The 22,942-nt window shown below is 44.8% G+C and overlaps 1 protein-coding gene across 1 annotated transcript in view; it reads left to right on the forward strand.

Moving 5' to 3' along the window:
• LOC133424182 (NLR family CARD domain-containing protein 3-like) overlaps positions 1-22,942 on the forward strand; it is a 179,342-nt gene that overhangs the window by 24,976 nt on the left and 131,424 nt on the right. The window contains 5 exon segments of the mRNA XM_061714630.1: positions 38-242; positions 996-2,533; positions 2,535-2,779; positions 3,080-3,253; positions 22,291-22,464. Coding sequence (XP_061570614.1) covers positions 38-242; positions 996-2,533; positions 2,535-2,779; positions 3,080-3,253; positions 22,291-22,464 — 2,336 coding nt within the window.

Below are 22,942 nucleotides of genomic sequence, written 5' to 3' on the forward strand. Positions count from 1 at the left end.
AGTCTGATTGTGTCCTTCATGTGGTCTTCTGTTCCAGCTGCTGGAGGACAAGATTGTCATGTTTGTGAAGAACGAGGTGAAGAAGATCCAGAGGGTTCTGAGTCCAGATTACCCAGAATCCCTAGAGCATCTGTTGGAGGGTGAGGATGAAGAGCAGACCAGCAGAGAGGCGTTTGTGAAGATCACAGTGAACTTCCTGAGGAGAATGAAGCAGGAGGAGCTGGTTGAGCGTCTGCAGAGCAGTAAGAGGATTTCTCTGAACATTTAAGCTGCTGGATAAATGACCCAGAATGCCTCAGGAGATGAACAACATTCACAGATCAGCCACAACATTAAAACCACTGAAAGATGAAGGGAGGAACTCTGCTCATCTTGTTCCAACAATTTTCTGCTGGAATCAGATCTGCATTCTTGATCCACATGAAGGTTATTTTGACCGTTGACACCCTGCTAAACATTTCTGCAGACCAGTCACCCCCACATGGCCCCAGCACCCCCCTACAGTAGCACCCTCCCTGTACAGGACAGCAGTGGACCTCAATAGACATGTTTAACCGACCAACACCACAAGATAACTGGAAGATTTTAGTCCTGGTTTTCCTCTTCCAGGAATCCTGCTGAACTCCAGATTGTCTTGATGGTTCTACAGATTATTGAATCAGATCATCTTCTTGTGTTTTCCAATCCTAAACCTGGAAAATCCACTTCACAGACACCACAACAATAACAAGAACACAACAACCCACAAACCCACAACCCATCAGGGCTGTACTGCTAACATCCTGGTACTATTAACTCCAGGACCCCCAGATGTTCTTGTCACTTCCACGTCCTGAATGTTCAGAGGTGTTTTGGTGGTAAAAGTGATTCTACACAATATTGGACAGCTCTTCGTAACATTAGAGTTGATCATTGTCGGTTTACATCCTGATTCTTTAGGAGAATTAAGTTGAACTTTACAAAACACTAATTGATTTTTTTCCATGTGCATTCAGATGTTTCTGCTGCAGTTTGTAAAAAGCGGCTGAAGTCTAAGTTGAAAAAGAAGTCCCAGTGTGTGTTTGAGGGGATCATTAAAGCAGGAAACCCAACCCTTCTGAAGCAGATCTACACAGAGCTCTACATCACAGAGGGAGGGACTGGAGAGGTCAACGATGAACATGAAGTCAGACAGATTGAAGCAGCTTCCAGGAAACCAGACAGAGCAGAAACAACCATCAGACAGGAAGACATCTTTAAACCCCCACCTGGAAGAGATGAACCAATCAGAACAGTGATGACGAAGGGAGTGGCCGGCATCGGGAAAACAGTCCTAACACAGAAGTTCAGTCAGGACTGGGCTGAAGGCAAAGCCAACCAGGACATCCAGTTCCTGCTTCCATTCACCTTCAGAGAGCTGAATGTGCTGAAAGAGAGAAAGTTCAGCTTGGTGGAACTTGTTCATCACTTCTTCACTGAAACCAGAGAATTGTGCAGCTTTGAAGAGTTCCAGGTTGTGTTCATCTTTGACGGTCTGGATGAGAGTCGACTTCCTCTAGACTTCCACAACAATGAGGTCCTGACTGATGTTACAGAGTCCACCTCAGTGGATGTGCTGCTGACAAACCTCATCAGGGGGAACCTGCTTCCTTCTGCTCGTCTCTGGATCACCACACGACCCGCAGCAGCCAATCAGATCCCTCCTGAGTGTGTTTCCATGGTGACAGAGGTCAGAGGGTTCACTAACCCACAGAAGGAGGAATACTTCAAGAAGAGGTTCAGAGAAGAGGAGCAGACCAGCAGGATCATCTCCCACATCAAGACATCACGGAGCCTCCACATCATGTGCCACATCCCAGTCTTCTGCTGGATCACTGCTACGGTCCTGGAGAAAGTCCTGGAAACCATAGATGGAGGGGAGCTGCCCAAGACCCTGACTGAGATGTACATCCACTTCCTGGTGGTCCAGGCCAAACTGAAGATGGTCAAGTATGATGGAGGAGCTGAGACGGATCCACACTGGAGTCCAAAGAGCAGGAAGATGATCAAGTCTCTAGGAAAACTGGCTTTTGAGCAGCTGCAGAAAGGAAACCTGATCTTCTATGAACCAGACCTGAGAGAGTGTGGCATCAATGTCAGAGAGGCTTCATTGTACTCAGGAGTGTGCACCCAGATCTTTAGAGAGGAGAGCAGCCTGTACCAGGACCAGGTCTTCTGCTTCATCCATCTGAGTGTTCAGGAGTTTCTGGCTGCTCTTCATGTCCATCAGACCTTCATCAAGTCTGGAGTCAACCTGCTGGAGGAACAAAGAAACACCTCCAGGTGGTTTAAAACAAGAGCAGACACTGACCTCTATCAGACAGCTGTGGACAAGGCCTTACAGAGTCCAAACGGACACCTGGACTTGTTCCTCCGCTTCCTCCTGGGTCTCAAACTGGAGACCAATCAGACTCTCCTACGAGGTCTGTTGGAACCAAAACAAAGAAGATCACAGAACAATCAGGAAACAGTTAAATACATCAAGAAGAAGATCAGTGAGGATCTGTCTGCAGAGAAAAAGCATCAACCTGTTCCACTGTCTGAATGAACTGAACGATAGTTCTCTGGTGGAGGAGGTCCAACGGTCTCTGAGGTCAGGACGTCTCTCCACAGATAAACTGTCTCCTGCTCAGTGGTCGGCTCTGGTCTTCATCTTACTGTCATCAGAAGATCTGGAGGTCTTTGACCTGAAGAAATACTCAGCTTCAGAGCAGGTTCTACGGAGGCTGCTGCCGGTGGTCAAAGCCTCCAAGAAAGTTGTGTAAGGACAAACACGGACACATCTGTTTTAGTTACAATCACATGTTGTGTTCTTGGAGGAAACCAGTTAAATTCACTGTTCAACTAAGTTCAGGTTCATGTGGGACCAGTTCTCATCAATGATTCATCTCAGGAAACTTTACATGCAGAGAAGAGAAATGCAGCTTTGATCAAGACTGTTGTGCAGCAACACTTATTGATTAATAGTTGAATTCATCAGTATTCATTTATTCATTCATTTGTTGAATTAAATAATCAATGTTTAAATTACATGATTATTTCTCTTTAATCTCCTCTGCAGGTTGAGTGAGTGTAACCTCTCAGAGAACATCTGTGCAGATCTGTCCTCAGTTCTCAGCTCTCAGTCCTCCAGTCTGACAGAACTGGACCTGAGTAACAACCACCTGCAGGATTCAGGACTGAAGAAGCTGTGTCCTGGACTGGAGAGTCCACACTGTCACCTGGAGTCTCTCAGGTCAGAATCCACCAAGTGTTCAACTGTGGACCGTTAGAACTGTTTGTTTGGTTGTTTTGTTAGATCCCCGTTAGCTGCTGACGTTTCACAGCAGTTTCTCTGGGGTCTCATCAGAATCACAATGGTGGACGAGATTTAGTCTCATCCAGTGAAAACAAAAGAACTCGGAGTCTATGGCGCTAGAACAATTTCAATAGTAACAAATGCACAGGACAATTCACACCATCGTAGGACAAGATACACAAATGTATTTCTGATGCACACACAGATAAAACCTGATTTACAAACGGGTTTTGGTCTGTGAACTTCGCTGCATTTGTGTGTGATTTTGAGACTCCCCTGACTTGCCTCAATCCAGAAATGTCTTTTTTTAAATAGGAATGATCTGCAACCAATTAGATATCTCGCTTGTTTCAGCCAATCATAAGAACGCACCACACGTGGGGACAATATACTCATAAGCCAATCACATTAAGCCTTTCAAACCACTATATGCATGTGCATTTCAGTCAGTTCAACATGGCTTCCAGCAAGGACAGCGGAGCGATAAGTCAAACATCTAATTGAATATGTTACTTAGGGCCCGATTTACTAAGATCCTAAATAAAGAGTACTAAATTGCGTGTGCACTGAAAAAGTTTGCGCGTGCTGTTGATGCGTGGTTTGCGGGTGATCAACTAAGATTGCGTGCGCAATTGATAACAGGTGCAAACAGCAGTATTTAAATGAGGTGTTGCGTGTCTTAAAGGTATTGTGACATCATTTTTAACATGCTTTTAACACTATTAAAAGTCTTGGCCAACATCCCTCAAATGTGTCTAAAAGAGTGTAACAAGAAAATATTCACTCTAGTACTCTATTCCTGGCTTTTTATTACAGTGTTTTTTTGCGCCGTGAAAAATGCTTCCTTTTCCCCCTTTCCTGTCAATCATTGCTCCGCTCCTCCTCCAAACCTCCTCCTCCTCCAGCCATACGCTCACAGCGGCGTCGGAGAGAGCCGGGAGCGCCAGGCGAAGCATGCACGGAAAAGCAGCACGGCGAACCACAGCAAACAATCATAAAAATAAAGGCATGCAAGCAGCACTGTCCCCTTATCTTAAGTCCAGTCAGTGGCCGCGGGTGTTCTTAGCAGTTTTCCTCCGGTGATTAGAACAAAAGACGCTCTGATCAGCTCCGTGTTAAGCCTGATTTATGGTTCCGCGTTAAATCGACGCAGAGCCCTACGCCGTAGGGTTCAGCGTACGGTGCGCGTCGCCGCGTAACCCTACGCCGTAGGCTCTGCGTCGGTGTAACGGGGAACCATAAATCAGCCTTTATGGTGCGCTGGAGAGGAGAGGAGACAGGGAGCTGGGTGGAGGGGGCGGTGATTTAGCGGGCCGTTACGTAACGGCCCGCCACCAAACCACATGCGCCGTTTTTGTACAGTTATGCGGAAAATCCCAGAAAGCACACAATACACTGAATGTTAAAAGTTCGTTGTTTTTTGGGTGTAATTGATGTCAAGACACCCAACAAAACACAAAAAATCAAGAAAAATGTGTTTTTCATGTCACAATCCCTTTAAGGTTTGCGAGCGCAAACTCTGCGCCATGGAGAGTCTGGATGGAAAGCACAGTCACAAGTCACAAGTGCAAAATGAAATTGAACGAGTTGGAGTTAGAGATATTAGTGGAAGAGGCAAATAAACACATTCATGAACTACAGCAAAGAAATTTAAACATTACCAAAAGAAACGCAATATCGGAGAAAACCTGCGATAGAATAAATGCAGTTGGTAACACAAAAAAGGGAAAAACGTCTGGTTTTTCATATTTCAATTTTAGGCACAGATCAAAAATACGAAATCGAAAAACGGGCCACAGGACTGAATTTGGTTTTAATATTGAATTGGTCGGGTTTGTGTGACCCCGCGGTGCTCGGCATGATCTGAGGACAAAAAGACAATCAGACACAGAGCTGGAGAGCGCTTTGATTCAATCTATTTATGAGTTGAGTTTTTATTCAGATGTCCACAGTATATTGCAAATATTATATATTATATAGCAAACACTGACAGTAAATGTGTGACAGACGGGACCATCATCCGAAAGAAGAGAAGAGAAGTGTTCAGAACAGCTCACAGAGCGTACACTAAAGGCTGATTTATGGTTCCGCGTCACACCAACGCAGAACTGACGGCGTAGGGTACGCGGCGACGCAAACCGTACCGCAAGCCTATACGCCGTCGGCTACGCTGTCGATTTAACGCAGAACCATAATTCAGATGAAGCTGCAGTCTGTGCGCTGATCCTGACACAGCGGGTCGGAGCGGATTTGGTCATGATGTTTAACCTGTGTTTTGTGATTAATAAGCACGGGTTTTAATTAAATGTAATTTACGAAGGATGATTTCACGTTCAATAAGATAAGTAATCAATAAAATACAAAGTTTTGGCACAAAGGCTTGGCCTGCTTGTGGGCGAGTGGAGGGGGGCACAATAAGAGAAGGTTGCAAGATATAAGGCAAAGAACTAAAGAAAAAGTGGCCTTTAATAAAACTTGTGCAACCATTTTTAAAATAGCATGCAGCAGAATAAAGACTCTCTCTCTGCTTATTCGTGATTTTGGATGTCGCCTCCTTGCCACAATAACAGCAGCAGACTAGCACCTTCCTTTCAAACGTATTAAATACAGACGCAATCACAATACGCGCAATTACTTTCAGGCTTGGTAAATCTCATTGCGCGTGGTAAATGGAGCAATTTGCATCTTCCCCTCCCAGTATTTAGGATTTCTGCCGGGTACGCCCCATATTGATTATTCATCAGGGCAAAAGTACTAACTGAATTGCGTGTGCAATTTTGCGCATTTCAGAGACGCAGTCGTCTTTGCACGCTGTTAGTAGATCAGCTGGCACATTGGTTTGCGGGTGCTGTCAAGTTTGCACACGTTTCTTTCCAGATGGAGCTCTCTCCCCATCTCGCTCATGGGTAGAATAGCCACCATTAAAATGATGGTTTTACCAAAAGTAAATTATTTTTTCTCAATGATACCATGCAAACCCACTCTTTCCTGGATCTCTCTCTTAATACCGACCAGTTTTCTTGGTCACAAATATGCTTAAATACGTTTACTATGACTAAAAACCCAAACTTACAACTTATACAGTACAAAGTTCTTCATAGAATACATTATACTGGACAAAGGATGTTCCAGATGGGCTTTGTCACCTCTAATATCTGTTCACAGTGCACAGAGAACACTCCTGATAATTATATGCATGCTTTATGGTTCTGTACACCGGTACAGAGGTTCTGGAAGGAGATTTGTGAGGATTTATCCACATGGATCAACCACAGAATCCCAGTGTGCCCCACGGTATGTATATTAGGTCACCTGGGAGACACTCAAATAGAACCTAATTGGACACACCGGCTTCTCACTGCCTTATGTATCGCAAAGAAAACCATTCTAGTAAATTGGAAACAAAAATCCAGTTTATGTATCAACCATTTTAGGAATCTTTTATCAGATCATATTAGTAGTGAGATAATGTCTGCCTCCACTGAACAACATTCGGCTGAATTGCACTCTCTGTGGTCCCCGATTATTGGCTTCGTTACCTAGTGGGGGCGGGGGGGTGGTGATCTCGTAGCCCTTGGGGTTGGGGGTCGGCTTGGGGGGTCTGGGGCGCAGGCCTCCGGTGGCCCCTGGGGGGCGGTGGGGGGGGCCGCGGGGCCCTGTCCCTGGCCGGTGGGGGCCTTGGGGGCCTATGGGGGGGGTTGCCTCATGGCGATTGGGGGGGTGGCTGGGGGGGCTCGGGCGGGGGGCTGTGGCTGGGCGTCTCCGGGTGTCCCGGGGGGGGCTGGGACGTGGACGGGGGGGTCCCACTCGGAGGGCCCGGCCCTGCCTGGGTGGGGGGTGGCTGTCTGCGCTGGGGGGGCATTGCTGCCTTGGTCCTCCGTCGCTGGGCGGGGGCCGAGTGCCCTTGCGGACGTGGGGACTCCGTGACCCTTGGGGTGTCCGCCGGGGTGGCCTCGGGAGGGGGGGTGGGGCCGGGTCCGGGGATCGGGCCTCCCCTGACCGGGGGGTGCACGGGCGGGCACGGCGGCGGGGTGGCACCATTCCCAGGTGTCTATGTCTTATGTTGTCAGTATGAATGGGAGGATGTTGGACTGTTTCCCCCTCCGTCTGGGGGCTCCGGCGGCGCCGGGGGCGCCCGTGGAGGTACGGTGGGGCCCTGGCCCGGCTCGGAGGGCCGGCCCCCGTCTACTGGATGGCCGGTGGGGGGACGCGGGTGTCTTATCAGGGCCGGCTTTGCTGGTCCTGCTTCCTGGCTTCGGCCTCCGCTCCCCCTCCTTCCCCCCCTACACGATTCATACGCACATAGGCGAAGGGCGGGGGGTCCGGGTCGTGGGGGGCATTGTCCCGCGTGGCCCGGCACTCCCCGCCTCACATTCAACACTTAATAAATACATTTGACAAGGACACGTAGTTCGGGAGGGGGGGGGTCGGTGTCAAATCGATACTTGGCCCTCCCCCCTCCCTGTTTTTATGGCATTAATCACATACACTCAACACCAGGGGCGGGAGGGGGTCCCACATCACCCGCGCTCCCTCACCGGCCTGGGATAGGTGGGTCGGGGTTCCCGGGCCTGGCGGGGCTCGCCGTGCAGCCTGGGGCGCCTTCTGGCGGTGCTGGACTCCTCCGGGGAGGGGGAAACGGTGCGTGATTGTATGTCTGTGTCGGTGAGAATGCGGTATGGAAGGGTCCTGCCATGGAGGATTCGGGCCTCCATTGGCAGGACATCAAAACTTAATAATTTATCATTATTATATTATACAAAGATGGTTATTATTATTATTATTATTATTATTATTATTATTATTATTATTAGTAGTAGTAGTAGTAGTAGTAGTATTATTAGTATTATTATTATGTATAGTATATCATATTATTATTAGTATAGATATCGGATAGGTGAATGGATGAATGAATGGGATGCCTGGGTCTGGGGCCCTCCGTTGTCGGGCCTGCACGGGTGTCGCCTTGTTGGGGGGTTCCCTCTCTCCGGGCCCGTCTCCGGTCCCCCCGCTGCCTCTGCGGCGGGGCGCTCCTCTGGTCTTGGAGGGCCACTTCGTGGGGGGCGGGTGCGCCTGCCCGCGTCGGCGGCCGGGGCGGCTCTGTCTCTCCGGGCAGGCTGGCCCCCTGCCGGGTGGGGGTCGTTGGCCTGAAGGGTGAGGGCCTCCTGGCCGCGTGTCCGGCCCGGACCGGGTGACCGGGGATTGCCTGGGTCGCGGTCCGCCGCCGCGGGATCCCTGGCTGCTTCTTCCCGCGCCGTGGGTTGCTCCCCCCCCTCCCCCACTATAGATACACTTCAGGTGGAACTTTGTTTGGTTTATCACACACACACACACACACACACACACACACACACACACACACACACACACACACACACACACACACACACACATAGTCACTTAGTCACACGCATATACACACACACACACACACACACACACTAGTTTTTGGGTTTAGGTAGCGGTAGCGATAGCTTAGCTCAGAGTGCAATCAGATCTTAAGATTTAGGTCGATTGCTGTTATTGTTTTGGTTGGCTCCGTGCCGGTTTCGTGCTTTGTGGTTTTTTGTTGCAGATTTCCAGTGCTTGACGTGTGTTTCCGTGTGTTCCTGCTTCCTGGATTGCCGGTGGATGTCGTCAAAAAAAAAAAAAAAAAAAAAAAAAATCACTGGGTTTGTATGTGTATATTTATGTATGTGTACGCATATGTATGCGTATATATATGTATATATATTAAATATAGTAATAATGCACATATATATACTTTTGGTTTCTACCATCATGGTATCAATCATTAATATGTGTGCAGACAAGGTGAAAAAAAAAAAAGTTTGCACACGTTTTAACACACGCAAACCTTTAGTAAATCGGGCCCTTAATGTCCTTGTTTTCTATGAGAAATGTTTAGCTATTAATCTCAACAGCTTTAATTGTGCAGCTACCAATACAATCCACATATTATTGTAGTGGCAGCTGTCCATGCAGGGGTCTGTCAGCTGGGATGGTGCAGGGACTCATGGGATGCCATATTCCTTTGGAGGTTTCCTTTACTCATATCACTGGTTTTGTGTGTTTTATATGTGTGGTTTTACAGTTTTTTTTTAAACTTTTTATTGTTTGGTCTCCCAGTTGTGATAGTTTTCCCAGGTGATGCTCTGGTTGCTGGTGCACCATGAGTGAGATGGGTGTAGCAGCTAATGATATATCTCTGTGTTGTTGTTGCTTGTGGTTAATAACATTTACCCAGTGCTTAATTTGTCCATGAAGAGGTCCCGGAACATCGAGAGGGTACCGGGCGGGGGGGGGGAAATTTCCCGGGGGGGAACGCACGCACAACACACACACCCCGCCCCCCCCACCCCCACTACGGGAAATTTTTTCAGCATAATGCATTTAAATGCATCAATCTGGTGCACTTTGGAAAGCTAGAATAACAATAATAGGGTGTCTGCTGCCTTAACTTACCTTGGAAACATAGCTCCGGAGCTTCTCTACCCGGCTAAACTTATTCTCCGCTATGTTTGTGTGTGAGCACAGAGCATGCACAGCCTTCACCACTGATTGGCTGTTTCCCGTGCCTGTCTCTGTGTGTAACCAATCAGATGGTGCTGTGGGCGGGACATTGCTGCACAGTGCAGTGACTGCAGGCAGAGACGCGGCTGCATCAACCCCAAAATAATGCCGTTTTAAATTGTACAAACACAATATTGGTATCGTTGGAAAGGGAAAAATGTCCTCTTAATTTTGGGGGGGCTGAGATCAAATTTGGGGGGGCTTCAGCCCGTTTTTTTTATTTGTAGTGAGATCATAATCCACACAGCAACCACAAATCCATTCATGTGTATGTGCTCCGCGGCGCAAGGACCACATTGATTGTGCTGCAGCTGCCCTCATCGCCGCTTGTTGCTTTTCTGATTCGTTTTGAAGAATCATGCAACTCTTCCTTCTTTTTGAAAAAATACAGTAAATTCAGCTGTCTTTTTGACATGTTTGCATTGCTCGCTGCTTGCTCCCCAGATCCAGCAAATTTCCAAAGTTTTTTTGGTCAGGGGCGTGGTTTGCTGGCCCATCTTTTCATTGCATCACCAAATCTCCGACTCTTTCAAATGACGTTAAATCTTTATAAACAACATGAAATTCTTGGGATTTGTTCTGTAAATGAATGTATGCATATAATTATTTTTTATACATTAAAAAAATTTTTTTTTATATTATTATTGTTTTATATATACGAGAGGTGCCGGATCTGCCCAAATAAGTCCCGGAACACAGGGAGGCCAAAATCGAGAGGTGCCGGATCTTGTTCCGGCAGGATCCGGCACAAATTAACCCCTGCATTTACCATGCAAAATTTAAATAATGTTTTCTGATCCAAAAACGGGGAAACAGGCTTGATATCAGGCAGGCAGGGTCAGTAGGCTGGGAAGTGCTGGAGAGCTGTGCAAATACACTAGACAATCTGGCAGAGGACATGTGGACCTGGGCTGGTATCTGAAGGAGGACTGATGACATGAAAACCAGGGGTGGAGATGGGGGGAAGCACAGGTGAGTGGAATGAGATAATTACCTGGATGATGAGGGGGGCAGGATCTGAAATGACAGGAGACTTAGTGACCTGATGAAGACATTCACAACAGAGATCATCCCATGACCTGCAGTCAGTCCAGAACCTGCTGCCCGAGTCCTCACTAAGACCAGGAGCCCAGATTCCTCACTAAGACCAGGAGCCGCAAGTCCTCACTGAGACCAGGAGACCCGAGTCCTCACTAAGACCAGGAGACGCAAGTCCTCACTGAGACCAGGAGACCCGAGTCCTCACTGAGACCAGGGCCCTCATTTATCAACAGTGCGTAGAAAAGGTTCTAAATTCTGTCGTAGGAGTGAAATTTAGAATGTGTGTAAGTACAAAAAAATCCGGATTTATCAAACGTGCGGACGCTGGTCGTACGCACATCAGTGATGATAAATCCCACCTGTTCTAAACTGCCGTGCTCGTGCATGGTTACCGTCATTTGCATTCAGAAACGCCTCCAATTGACCATATATGGAGCAACAACAGCTCCCGCTTGGAGGTTTACAAACTTTATTGAACAAAATTCTGTAGAGTTTACAACAAAAGGCAAATGAAACAAAATAATCAATTATCTACAAATATTCAACATTTGGGGGGGTTGAGAGCAAAAAAAAAAAGATACATTTACTGACAAGCTATGGGGAGTGTATTAATAAAAATTAAGAAACAAAGACATCGTTTCATATAAGCTTTTGGCAATATCGTTTTTTTCACGCATCAGTTTAAGACAGTGTTTCTCAACCCTGGTCCTCGTGGGCCCCTATCCAGCATGTTTTAGATGTTTCCCTGCACCAACACACCTGATTCTAATTAATGGTCCTAATTAGCTTGTCACCAAGGTCTGCCCAACTCTGTTGATGACACAGGTACTTTTATCACGGTGTTCTGAAGCAGGGTAGCATCTAAAACATGCAGGACAGGGGCCCACGAGGAGCAGGATTGAGAAACACTACAGTTTACATTCATTTTTCAGGTGTACAATGGAGGGTTTGCTGTTATTCCATTTGCATTTATGTATGTGATATTTGGCTTGTAAAATAATTATGTTGACCATGTTTGATATATTTCTTGGAATATTATCCATATAAATTAAGATTTGGTTGGAGTCAAAAGCTCCTGCTTGGAGGTGCAAACACCAATAGAGCTGTTCTGCAGAATAAATGAGTGTTGCATTCCTCCAGGCCACCGGGCAACGACGGGCAACAGAGACATAGTTGCATCGCAGATTATTTGTGCATTGATTGAATGAAATCCTTTCATGTTCACGTAACTAAATTCATTGCGTGATGGTGCTTTTATTGTGATTTGGGTGCAATATAGCTCCAATTATGTTTGGGAATCCGGCGATGGCGTGAAATCCTCTGTTAGGTTTAACACAATATTAAATAAATTCATAATGAGGAAAGACACAAAGACTACCTTGGAATGGGTTTTCAGCGCACTCCTGCAGGAGGGGGGAGAGCAACAGGAGTGCAGAGCAACGTAGCCCTCAGTGAGAACTCCTGAGCTTTCCCCAAGATCCTCCCTCTAGAAGATGCTTTTATTAAGAAACTTTGACAGGAATTGATCATATAAGGACAATGCATAGTAAACAATTATACAGTAGACAATGGGGTGGAAGTGATAACGTTTGATTGAGTCCTGACATTACAGTGGTCAACTGTCACAGGACAGTTCAAAACCTAGTACATCAGGAAGTGGCTGATGTGGCTTCTGTTAGCCACGCATGTGACAGTTTCACAATGACAAAACAAGTTCAAAGGTTGATTTACCTCACATTTCCCTCCTCTTGTCAATTTGAAACTTCAACTAAAATCCGTCCATTAGGCTTAGAATAATAGCCTCATAAACATTTAAGGTCAAACATTTAAGAAATAGCTAGGACTTATCGCGTAATTATATGTCAAGGGAGAGGCGAAAACCCGATTATATGGGGCAAAATTCCTCTCCGACCCTCCTAGTGAGCAATCACTCTGGCCAAGACACATAAAAGCTTAAAACATTTCACAGTAAACAAAATGAAACAATCTATACTCCAGTGTTATCATAAACAGGTTGTCCTCATTTAGAGTTTGATGGAGTTGTTGGCAATACTGGACTAACTTCCTTAGTCCAGTGGATGGTTGGATGGTTCTTTGGATCATTGCACTTAGACACAGAATGATACACACAGAACAGTACAAGGACAGTAATAATCGAAATCATAATCTAGCCATTATGTCAGTCCAGGGGCCGGAAGTCAGCCAGGACCCAAAAGTGGTCTCCTGCTGAGCGTCTTCTGACACAACTTTGGCTAACTGACATAATTGGGCTATAGCTTTGGTAACATTCAGCTTCAGTTTATGAACGTACATCAGTGTAATCATATTACAACACAGCAATGCAAGTAAAGAGTTTAAGGAACAATTCCTAACATGTCAGCATGAGTCATTAGTGGAAAGGTTTCTTCCATCTCTCGGACTCCTCTCAAGTCTGTTGTTGCATGTCAGTTTGGGCTAGTCATCTTCAGGCTAGCTTTCACTGCAACTGGTGGACGCATGTAGATCGTTCAGCCATATTTACTGCTGTTGGTGTCCTGATTTAGACCACAAAGGGGCCATCCTGACGGGGTGATGACCATGTTTTTCGTCTCACCAATCAGGATCTGGATCTGGTTTCAGCAGTTCCTGCTTAGAAGATAGAGAGAGAGAGAGAGCAGAAACCAGCAGCCCACAAGAAGACGATTCTCATGTACAGTTCGACTAATGGCCGTCATTCAGGCCATGGCTTTCCTGAGCCTAAAAAGTTTTTTTAATTCTTTGTGTACTATACTATTCATCCCTCCTGTTTGAGCTATGGGACTTCCCATGGCTCAATTTATCCACCAGGGGGAACAGATTTTCGTGTCACCTAGAATTTGAGTTGTATTGTCAACAGAGGTGGAGGTCTCGTTGTCATCGCTGCCTGAATCCTGACTTCTCCCCAGATAAGCAAATGGTTCTCCCACTTCTTGACCTTTGCACCCTGGCAAGTTGGCAGTCTGACTTAATGATTCTCTAGGGTCGGTTATCTCTATGTCCCAGAGAGATCCCCCAGATCCCCCCTCCCATCACCTTAGATTTAGAAGGGGGCAAAACCTGTTCAATTCTGTCTCCTATCTCAAGGACCACAGAACTCTCTTCATTCCATAATTTTCGTATTTCAACGCCAAGTGTGTTATGGTTTTATGAAAGTAATAACACACAAGTTAACATCACGGTCCAGTGACCAAACAGTTAGTCACATAACGGTCCTAGCCGTTCAGGCTCAGTTGTCTCACAGACACAAAGCTGTCCATGCAGCAACTTTCCTACAACGTAAAACACTAGTCCTCAGTGAACTTATATATATATAAACAATCAATAACTCATTGTCACAAAACCCTCTCCACACTGATCACATCTGGTGTGCACTCAGTTCGTTCGTGTCTAAAAGAACTGCTCAACGGGTTTGTTTCTTCTCCACACACTCCTTTCCTGTGTAAAATGTCACTGACTGACATGCAAATGACAATAGGCTCATGAACACGCCTCACTCCAATGTATCCAAAACACAGCGGCGCCCATTTTACGTGACGAAACTAGGGCTGAAACGATTCCTCGAATAATTCGAGTAATTCGATTACAAAAAAGGATCAAGGAATTTTCTTTGCCTCGAGGAATCGTTTAATTTCTTTTTTTTCCGTTTAATTTCACCATCTCAAAGCCTCGTATTAGATGGCACTGATGCACCAGACTGATACAGAGGGCCTTCACCATCAGTCGAACCTGACAATTTACCCTCTTGAATTAAGCTTAGCTTTCTATGCTGCAATTCCAACTTATCCCTCTCAGTCTTTTACCTCATCTCTTCCAAAGCCAGTTCTAGCTGCCATTCATGTTTTTGCTTTAACAACAAAAGTTCCTTTTGTTGCTCAAAACTCAAAACAGTATCTGCAGAAACTGAAGAACGAGTCCCCACACCAGGTTTAAGAATTCCTTTCTCCAACAAACCTGCCTTCACACTGACTTTAACAGACTCCTTTAATTTTCTATCTGCTACTTCAAGCTCATACTTCTCAGCAATTAGCAGCAACTGGTCCTTTGTACACTGATCTAATAGTGCTGCTGACGGCGAATCAACAAATTCATCCACTACAGATGCCATGCTACACTATCTACACAAAGTGACAAAGAAAAAATAAATAAATCAATACTTTAAGTGTTGGAACCACAAACAAAGCCTGGGGGAAAAAATAAACAAGGAAAAAAGGTAAACCCAAAAGTAAAAAACCAAAGGGAGATGGAGATTCCGGCCAAAAAGAACAAAAGAGGGGTAAGCACAGGGCCAGCCACGCAATGGGCCGTCGGACCATGCACTTTCCCCACTAAAGAAAAACCAGGTAAATCTATAACCTTAAACAAAACCGACAAAACAGGACTACCGGCAATCTCCAACTCAAACTAAAATAAGAAAACTCTGCCAATATGGACAGAGGAAAACACACCTTCCCCAAGACCAGTCTCAAAGTTCCAACCCTCACCTTATCTATTGCAACCAAAGCATTACAAACCACAAAAACAAAACTTAAGGACAAATGCTCTCCTACTCCCAAACTCCACCTGACCAAAACCTCCTTCAAAACTGAAAATCAGAAAGAGAAGAATCACATGTGGAACTCCCAACAGTGGTTCCTAACTAATTGGCTTCAACAGGTGCTACTAATAAGCCACTCTGAAACCAAATAACTTCAAATACAACTATGGCCAAACTAAAATTCCTAACAGGAACACAAACCATATGCCAGCATCAAAAACCAATAGTCAGACCAACGGACGAACCCCCATTTTGTCACACACCGGGCCAGTTAGTGACAAAGAGGGAGTCCACACATGAGTCACCAAATTCAAAAATGTAATTTATTAAAGTAAAAATTAAATCAAAACAAACCAAAAGTATATGTAGGTTTAAATGTAGAGTGTCAGTCATGTATGCTATGTGTGGGTGAATGAAGTATGCTGAGTGCAAGTATTGTGCAGGAGGAAAGAATACTTAGTTCCCCATTGGCAGGTGGAAACCCAGAACCAGCCCCTAGATACCCTGGCTCCCACACACACACACACACACAGGTGAGGCCAATTGGGCTGACGACCTGCCACAACTTCCATCCAGGAAGCCGAATGGCCAATCAGGAGGGAGAGGGGCAGGCCGTCACACGCCCCGACTACATTAAATGGAACACAACGTGCTGACGCTGTGCCCAAAATAGATCCATGCCTGTGCCTATATCCATGCGCTGCGCACGTTAAAGGGGGAAGAAAGAGGCGGCGGGCATGTTTGGTTTTTGTAACATGCCATGCTCAAGCAGTCTGTAATGGCCCTGACGGGAGACTCATGTAGCTCAGTGCTTAACTCCCATCCCCAATCCACGCCATATTCCTCCGGTCCGTTCTCCCATGTTCCCCTTCTAAAGCCAAAATCATTGTTCCGCATTAAATCGACCCAGAGCCTACGCCGCAGCCTACGCCACTCTCTGGCAAGGGCAGAGAGCGCCGGTCCGGCTGGCGGTGCTGCCCTGCCGTACAGGCTCTCTTGCCACGGCTATGCAGCGACGCGCCCCATTCTACGTTGTTGTAACGTGGAACCATAAATCAGCCCTTACCCGGTACATAAACCTCTGTTCCCGCTACAGTTTTAATTAAAAGAAAAGGCAGAAAATGTCAGACAAATAAAAACATAATAAAGCTAAACTGGGTAGTTTACAATTTTAGCTCTGTAATCATTCATGGATAAAACAAGTAGCGCTGGTGCCTAATGTGCTCCAATACAGCAGGTCTCATAATTTTATTTTGAACACTGCCAATACTCTCACTTAAAACTTAACTAGAACTTAAAATTAGCTTGACTCAAATGAAAGTTGGAACACGTGGAAAAAACACCCAACCTTTTAAGTTATGTGTGACACCAGGTGCAATGGCATTTCTATGTTAGAAACAAGGATCTTCAACATCAACAAGGTCTTCAAATGCACAGCCATGAACCCACTGTACCACATAACTTAGTCTTAGTGATGTCAACTAACATCTAACATCTTATGTATATTTATAATTTTTCTTTAACTAAACAAAAATATGTTTTATCCGATTACTCGATTAATCAATGGAATTTTCAGTAGAATACTTGATTACAAAAATATTTGATAGCTGTAGCCCTAGACGAAAACACATCCTGATGAAGCTGTGAATCATAAGTATGTGACTTCAAGACAGACAAAGTAAAGACAAATTATTGATTTGTTTCACACTCATGTCACAGTCACCTTTCCATACGATTAAAACATACAAAGACCAAAAACAGTATTGCAAAAGTAATCTGCAATCATCCAACAGTGAATTAACCCCATTTGACAATTCTACATCACCACACCTTCATTCAGGGCTTAGAATGATAAAAAACTATATTACTCAATTTCTCTGCCTCCTCAAGAGGGGAGTTTCTCACTTGAAACACTAAACAAAACACCCTCTGGAGCTCTTGTGTTGTCCAGCTTACAAAAAGTCTCCTTTTGCAGACACAGATCCAAATACAGTTATTTGTATCATTTCAACAAAAACTTCCCCATAGAAAATTTAACACTCACCAGTCTCCAAATGAGAAGACACCTCCCTCTGTATTCACCAAGCCTCATCCCATGCAGCTTCTCGTAGCAAGACAGGCAACATGCAACACTTCTTACACAGACAATCTGATCTGCAGCTTGTCATGACCTTTGGCCTGCTTCAGCCGTTTACACTCACACACACACCCCCTGCACCATGACTTGCCCTGCAAACTCTGCAGCAGCCTCTCTCTCCTACTTCCCAATTTCCCATCAAATCACATCTCTTATACCATTCTTTTTCACAACTTTCCCATTTCTTTCTTTTTACTCTTGCTGGAACCTTGTCCCATTTTGAACATTTTGATCAGTTTTTTCTTTTAGCCTTAAATTAATTTATTTTCAATCTTTTAAAGTTCCCGTATATTATTTTGCACAATATTTTTTCACAAGCTTTTATTTCCTAGTTTTTAGGGACGTCTCCCGTATTAAGCATCTTTTAGAAATTATTTTAGGCATAAGTTTCAGTTTAACCACGCATCTGCTATTTTAGCCAGCTATTTTTCTTAACTTTAAGTTTCTTTTAGCTCATAAGTTTCCCTTTTTGACAGTTTAGCACTGATCTTTTCAGTGAACAATTGAAACTTGACTTCACAATTTTAGAAACCACAACATTGTCCATAGACAGTTTCAGTCATGAACATTAAACAAGAACATTAGACAAAACACACATTGGCCAAAACAAACATACACAAAAAACCTAAAACCCCATTCCAAATAGAAACCTCCTCTCGTTGGGTCCCCAGACCCGTGGGTGTTGGTGAAGTCCATGACTTCTCCACAGTGGTCCCAGACCACAGGCTAACCCCATTAGCCCCATAACCCCATCTATTAAAGTAACACATTTAAATACCCCAGGTATTTATCGAGAGGAGCATTTCTTACCCAGTCTCAGTGCCCCTCCTGGCTCGAGGAACCCCGTCACCGGGCATCGTCCTGACGCCTCAGATGTTGGGGTCCCGGGTTTCGGGACCAAAAATGTTAGGTTTAACACAATATTAAATAAATTCATAATGAGGAAAGACACAAAGACTACCTTGGAATGGGTTTTCAGCGCACTCCTGCAGGAGGGGGGAGAGCAACACAGGAGTGCAGAGCAACGTAGCCCTCAGTGAGAACTCCTGAGCTTTCCCCAAGATCCTCCCTCTAGAAGATGCTTTTATTAAGAAACTTTGACAGGAATTGATCATATAAGGACTAGGGCTGCAACGATTCGTCGACGTTGTCGACAAAAATCGATAATCAAAATTGTCGACAATGAATTCCATTGTCGACAATAGTCGCCAGACGTGTTTTTCCAACGGAGTGAGGCATCTCACTTCAATACAATCTCTGCTGAGAGTCGCGCATGCGCGATAGCGTCTCTGCCGAGCAGCAGCGGGTAAACAATAATGACGGCGTCCCGTCCTGTAGTGCCGCTGCATGTAACAAAAGTTAACTTCTAAAGTTTTGGAGCCCTTTAGCCACGATACGGTAAATAAAAGATTACTTGCAAGGTTTGCAAAGCAGACCTTGCTTATCACGGGAGCACGTTGGTAATGCACAAGCATTTGGAGAGAAAGCACGTCGGGTCTGGGTGACGAGTTTCAACAAATGATACACCAGTTCAACCCAGAGCACGTCCTGCCATCCAGAACCGATTTCACCCACTTGATGGAGAAAAAATATGAGACGTTTTATTTTATTTTTTATATAACACATTTGCCTGTTCTTAAAAAATGAAAAATAATGGATAGATGTTTATTTATTCATGGATTTATGTCTAAATGATCACTGTGCCTGTCCTTGGTTTTAAATAGGACATTTTATTAACTTTTTGTATGAACAGCGGCAAAGTTGAATAAAATATCTACAGGACTCAGAAAATTAGAATATTGTGTTCTTTATTTCTTTATTTTCTGTAATGCAAATAAAACAACAAAAATGTCATACATTCTGGATTCATTACAAATCCAGTGAAATATTGCAAGCCTTTTATTATTTTAATATTGCCGATTATGGTTTACAGTTTAAGATTCCCAGAATATTTTAATTTTTTGAATAGGATATTTGAGTTTTCTTAAGCTGTAAGCCATGATCAGCAATATTAAAATAATAAAAGGCTTGCAATATTTCAGTTGATTTGTACTGAATCCAGAATGTATGACATTTTTGTATTACAGAAAATAAAGGACTTTATCACAATATTCTAATTTTCTGAGACAGTCCTGTATATTTCATTGAAGTACCCATCTTTCTCGTGTTTATTATCATTTGCCACATAATTTAAGCGACATACTAAATTTAAGAAAAAATTACTAATTATCCGATTAGTCGACTAATCGTTTCAATAGTCGGTGACTAGTCGACTATTAAAATAGTCGTTAGTTGCAGCCCTAATAAGGACAATGCATAGTAAACAATTATACAGTAGACAATGGGGTGGAAGTGATAACGTTTGATTGAGTCCTGACATTACAGTGGTCAACTGTCACAGGACAGTTCAAAACCTAGTACATCAGGAAGTGGCTGATGTGGCTTCTGTTAGCCACGCATGTGACAGTTACACAATGACAAAACAAGTTCAAAGGTTGATTTACCTCACATCCTCGTTTAATTTGGGCTTGTTGGTGATGTGTGTATGGAAACTGGGTGTAAATTAGGGCCAGAGAAATTATTGCATCCAACACTGCCGGCATGATTCTGCTGCGAAATTTTATTTTCAGGTCGTCCTGCCGCATGTCTCCAATCTCTCTCTGAAATGTTCCGGTGCACAAACATCCCAGGGTGGACAGGAGCTGGATGTGACTGGGATGGAGTTGTAAATCACAGCATAGATCCATCAGAATGTTTTTGGGGAAGCGGTACCTGCTGAGAAGCCGCTCCGTGCTCTCACTGAACAGATCAGCGCGCTCTTTGAAAACGCGCTCTCTGCGGAGCGTGTTTTTGCCGAGCGCACGGTCTCTAAATCCTCCAACAGTGCAAGATAAGCCATGGTACTTGTATTTTATTTTCAGGTCGTCCTGCCAAAGCTGTCTTTTATAGCTTTTCACACCAATTATTCAAAATGTCTGAATTACTTATGGAGAATTTTTATTAATTGGAGGAAACGGGGAACATGTGCACATGTTCCCCGTTCAGTCACAGTTCAGCGGTCTCAAACTTCACATGTAAAGTTTGTAAAGTTTAATGGGTTTTATTTGTAGTTTCACTGTTCTACCACTAGGTTTTGTGTGTACGCATGGTCGGAGCTGTGCGTATATTTACACGTGTTTCTGCGCACAAATACATGTTGATAAATACCATACTTTGCGTGGGAATGCTCGTACGCACGCTTTACGCACAGATCTGTGCGTACGCACGGTTGATAAATGAGGGCCCAGGAGACCAGAGTCCTCACTAAGACCAGGAGACCCGAGTCCTCACTAAGACCAGGAGACCCGAGTCCTCACTGAGACCAGGAGACCCGAGTCCTCACTAATGGCCCTTTTCGACTACTACCTACTCTGTGCGCTTCTACTCGCCACGCCCCCGTTTTGCGCTTCTCCACTACGGGCCAGACGGGTAGAGGCGTGCCAAGTAGATACTTTTTGTGTACCTATTCTGCCGAGGTTCTGAGCGTGCTGAGTCGGCCCTGTATCTGACGTCATCACACTACAGGCCACCGATTGGTCAGGGGGCGAGGCTGTGAGACGTTTGAATCAGGAAGCGGGGAGTCAGTGTGAGAGCAGCCCACGCTTCCTCATTTTATCCGACAGGCAATAACAGCGCAAAAGTCTGTTTGGTGATCCAACTCTGAGGTGCAGATGTTCATAAACCTGGTGGCTGACGAGAGAATTAAAAAGGGATCTAGACGGGCGATAATGAACGACAAGATCCACCAGGCTCTCTGTCACTTCCAAGCCGCTCGCGGCTCTCAGCTGAAGGCTGATTTATGGTTCCGCGTTACACCAACGCAGAGCCTACGGCGTAGGGTACGCGGCGACGCGCACCGTACGCCGTAGGCTACGCCGTCGTTTTAACGCGGAACCATAATTCAGGCTTTATTTCTCATCAGCGCCGACGAACAAAATAACAAATAAAAAAGTTGGCGCTTGAAGCTTCTCTCTCTCTCATTTTTTAACCTGATATCGAACACAAGTCACAGACCCAGCAGCACATCTATCATCTCCTCCAGGTTCTACATCTTTAGTTGTTGTCTTCTCTGTTAAACTTTAGATCACACAATCAAATACGTCACAGCAGCTTCGCTCCAACCCGCCCACTTCTCACCTGGGTGTCGAAAAACAAACGAGGACAAAGCGGGTGGAGGCGGTACGAGCCGTCCCGAGTCGGGGAGCGCTGATTGGTACTAGTCGAAAAGGGCCATAAGACCAAGAAAGTGGACCACATAACTCCAGGTCTTAGATCTCTGAATGATCTCGGACCAAAATACATCTCTGACCTCCTGGTCCATGCTGTTGAACAAACTCCCAGAATGCATCAGGGCTGCTGAAACTCTCTTTATCCCTTAAGTCAAGTTGAAAACATTTTTATTTCCTGCTGCATTTCAGTAATCTCCCACAATGCACTGCTACCTTTATTTCTTCCATCTCATTTGTTTTATTCTTTTTAACTTGTCTTTAATTGCTGCAATTAAACTCTTACTTTTGAATGCACTTTTTAAGAATGTTTATGTAAAGCACTTTGAATTATCTTCTTCATGAAATGTTAAACAAATAAACTTTCCTGAATAACCTCATGATCCCTCTTTAATCTCCTCTGCAGGTTGAGGGACTGTAACCTCTCAAAGGTCATCTGTCCAGATCTGTCCTCAGTTCTCAGCTCTCAGTACTCCAGTCTGACAGAACTGGACCTGAGTAACAACCACCTGCAGGATTCAGGACTGAAGAAGCTGTGTCCTGGACTGGAGAGTCCACACTGTAAACTGGAGTCTCTCAGGTCAGAATCCACCAAGTGTTCAACTGTGGACCGTTAGAACTGTTTGTTTGGTTGTTTTGTTAGATCCCTGTTAGCTGCTGACCTTTCACAGCAGTTTCTCTGGGGTCTCATCACAATCACAATGGTGGACCAGATTTCATCCCATCCAGTGAAAACAAAAGAACTTGGAGTCTATGGAGCTAGAACAGTTTCAATAGTAACAAATGCACAGGACAATTCACACCTGCGTAGGACAAGATACACATATGTATTTCTGATGCACACACAGATATAACCTGATTTACAAACGTTTTTTGGTTTGTGAACTTCGCTGCATTTGTGCGTGATTTTGAGACTCCCCTGACTTGCCTCAATCCACAAATGTATTTTTTAAAATATGGAATGATCTGCAACCAATCAGATATCTGTTTCAGCCAATCATAAGAACGCACCACACGTGGGGGACAATATACTCATCAGCCAATCACATTAAGCCTTT

This window comes from Cololabis saira, chromosome 23, assembly GCF_033807715.1.
Source record: "Cololabis saira isolate AMF1-May2022 chromosome 23, fColSai1.1, whole genome shotgun sequence".
Lineage (NCBI taxonomy): Eukaryota > Metazoa > Chordata > Actinopteri > Beloniformes > Belonidae > Cololabis > Cololabis saira.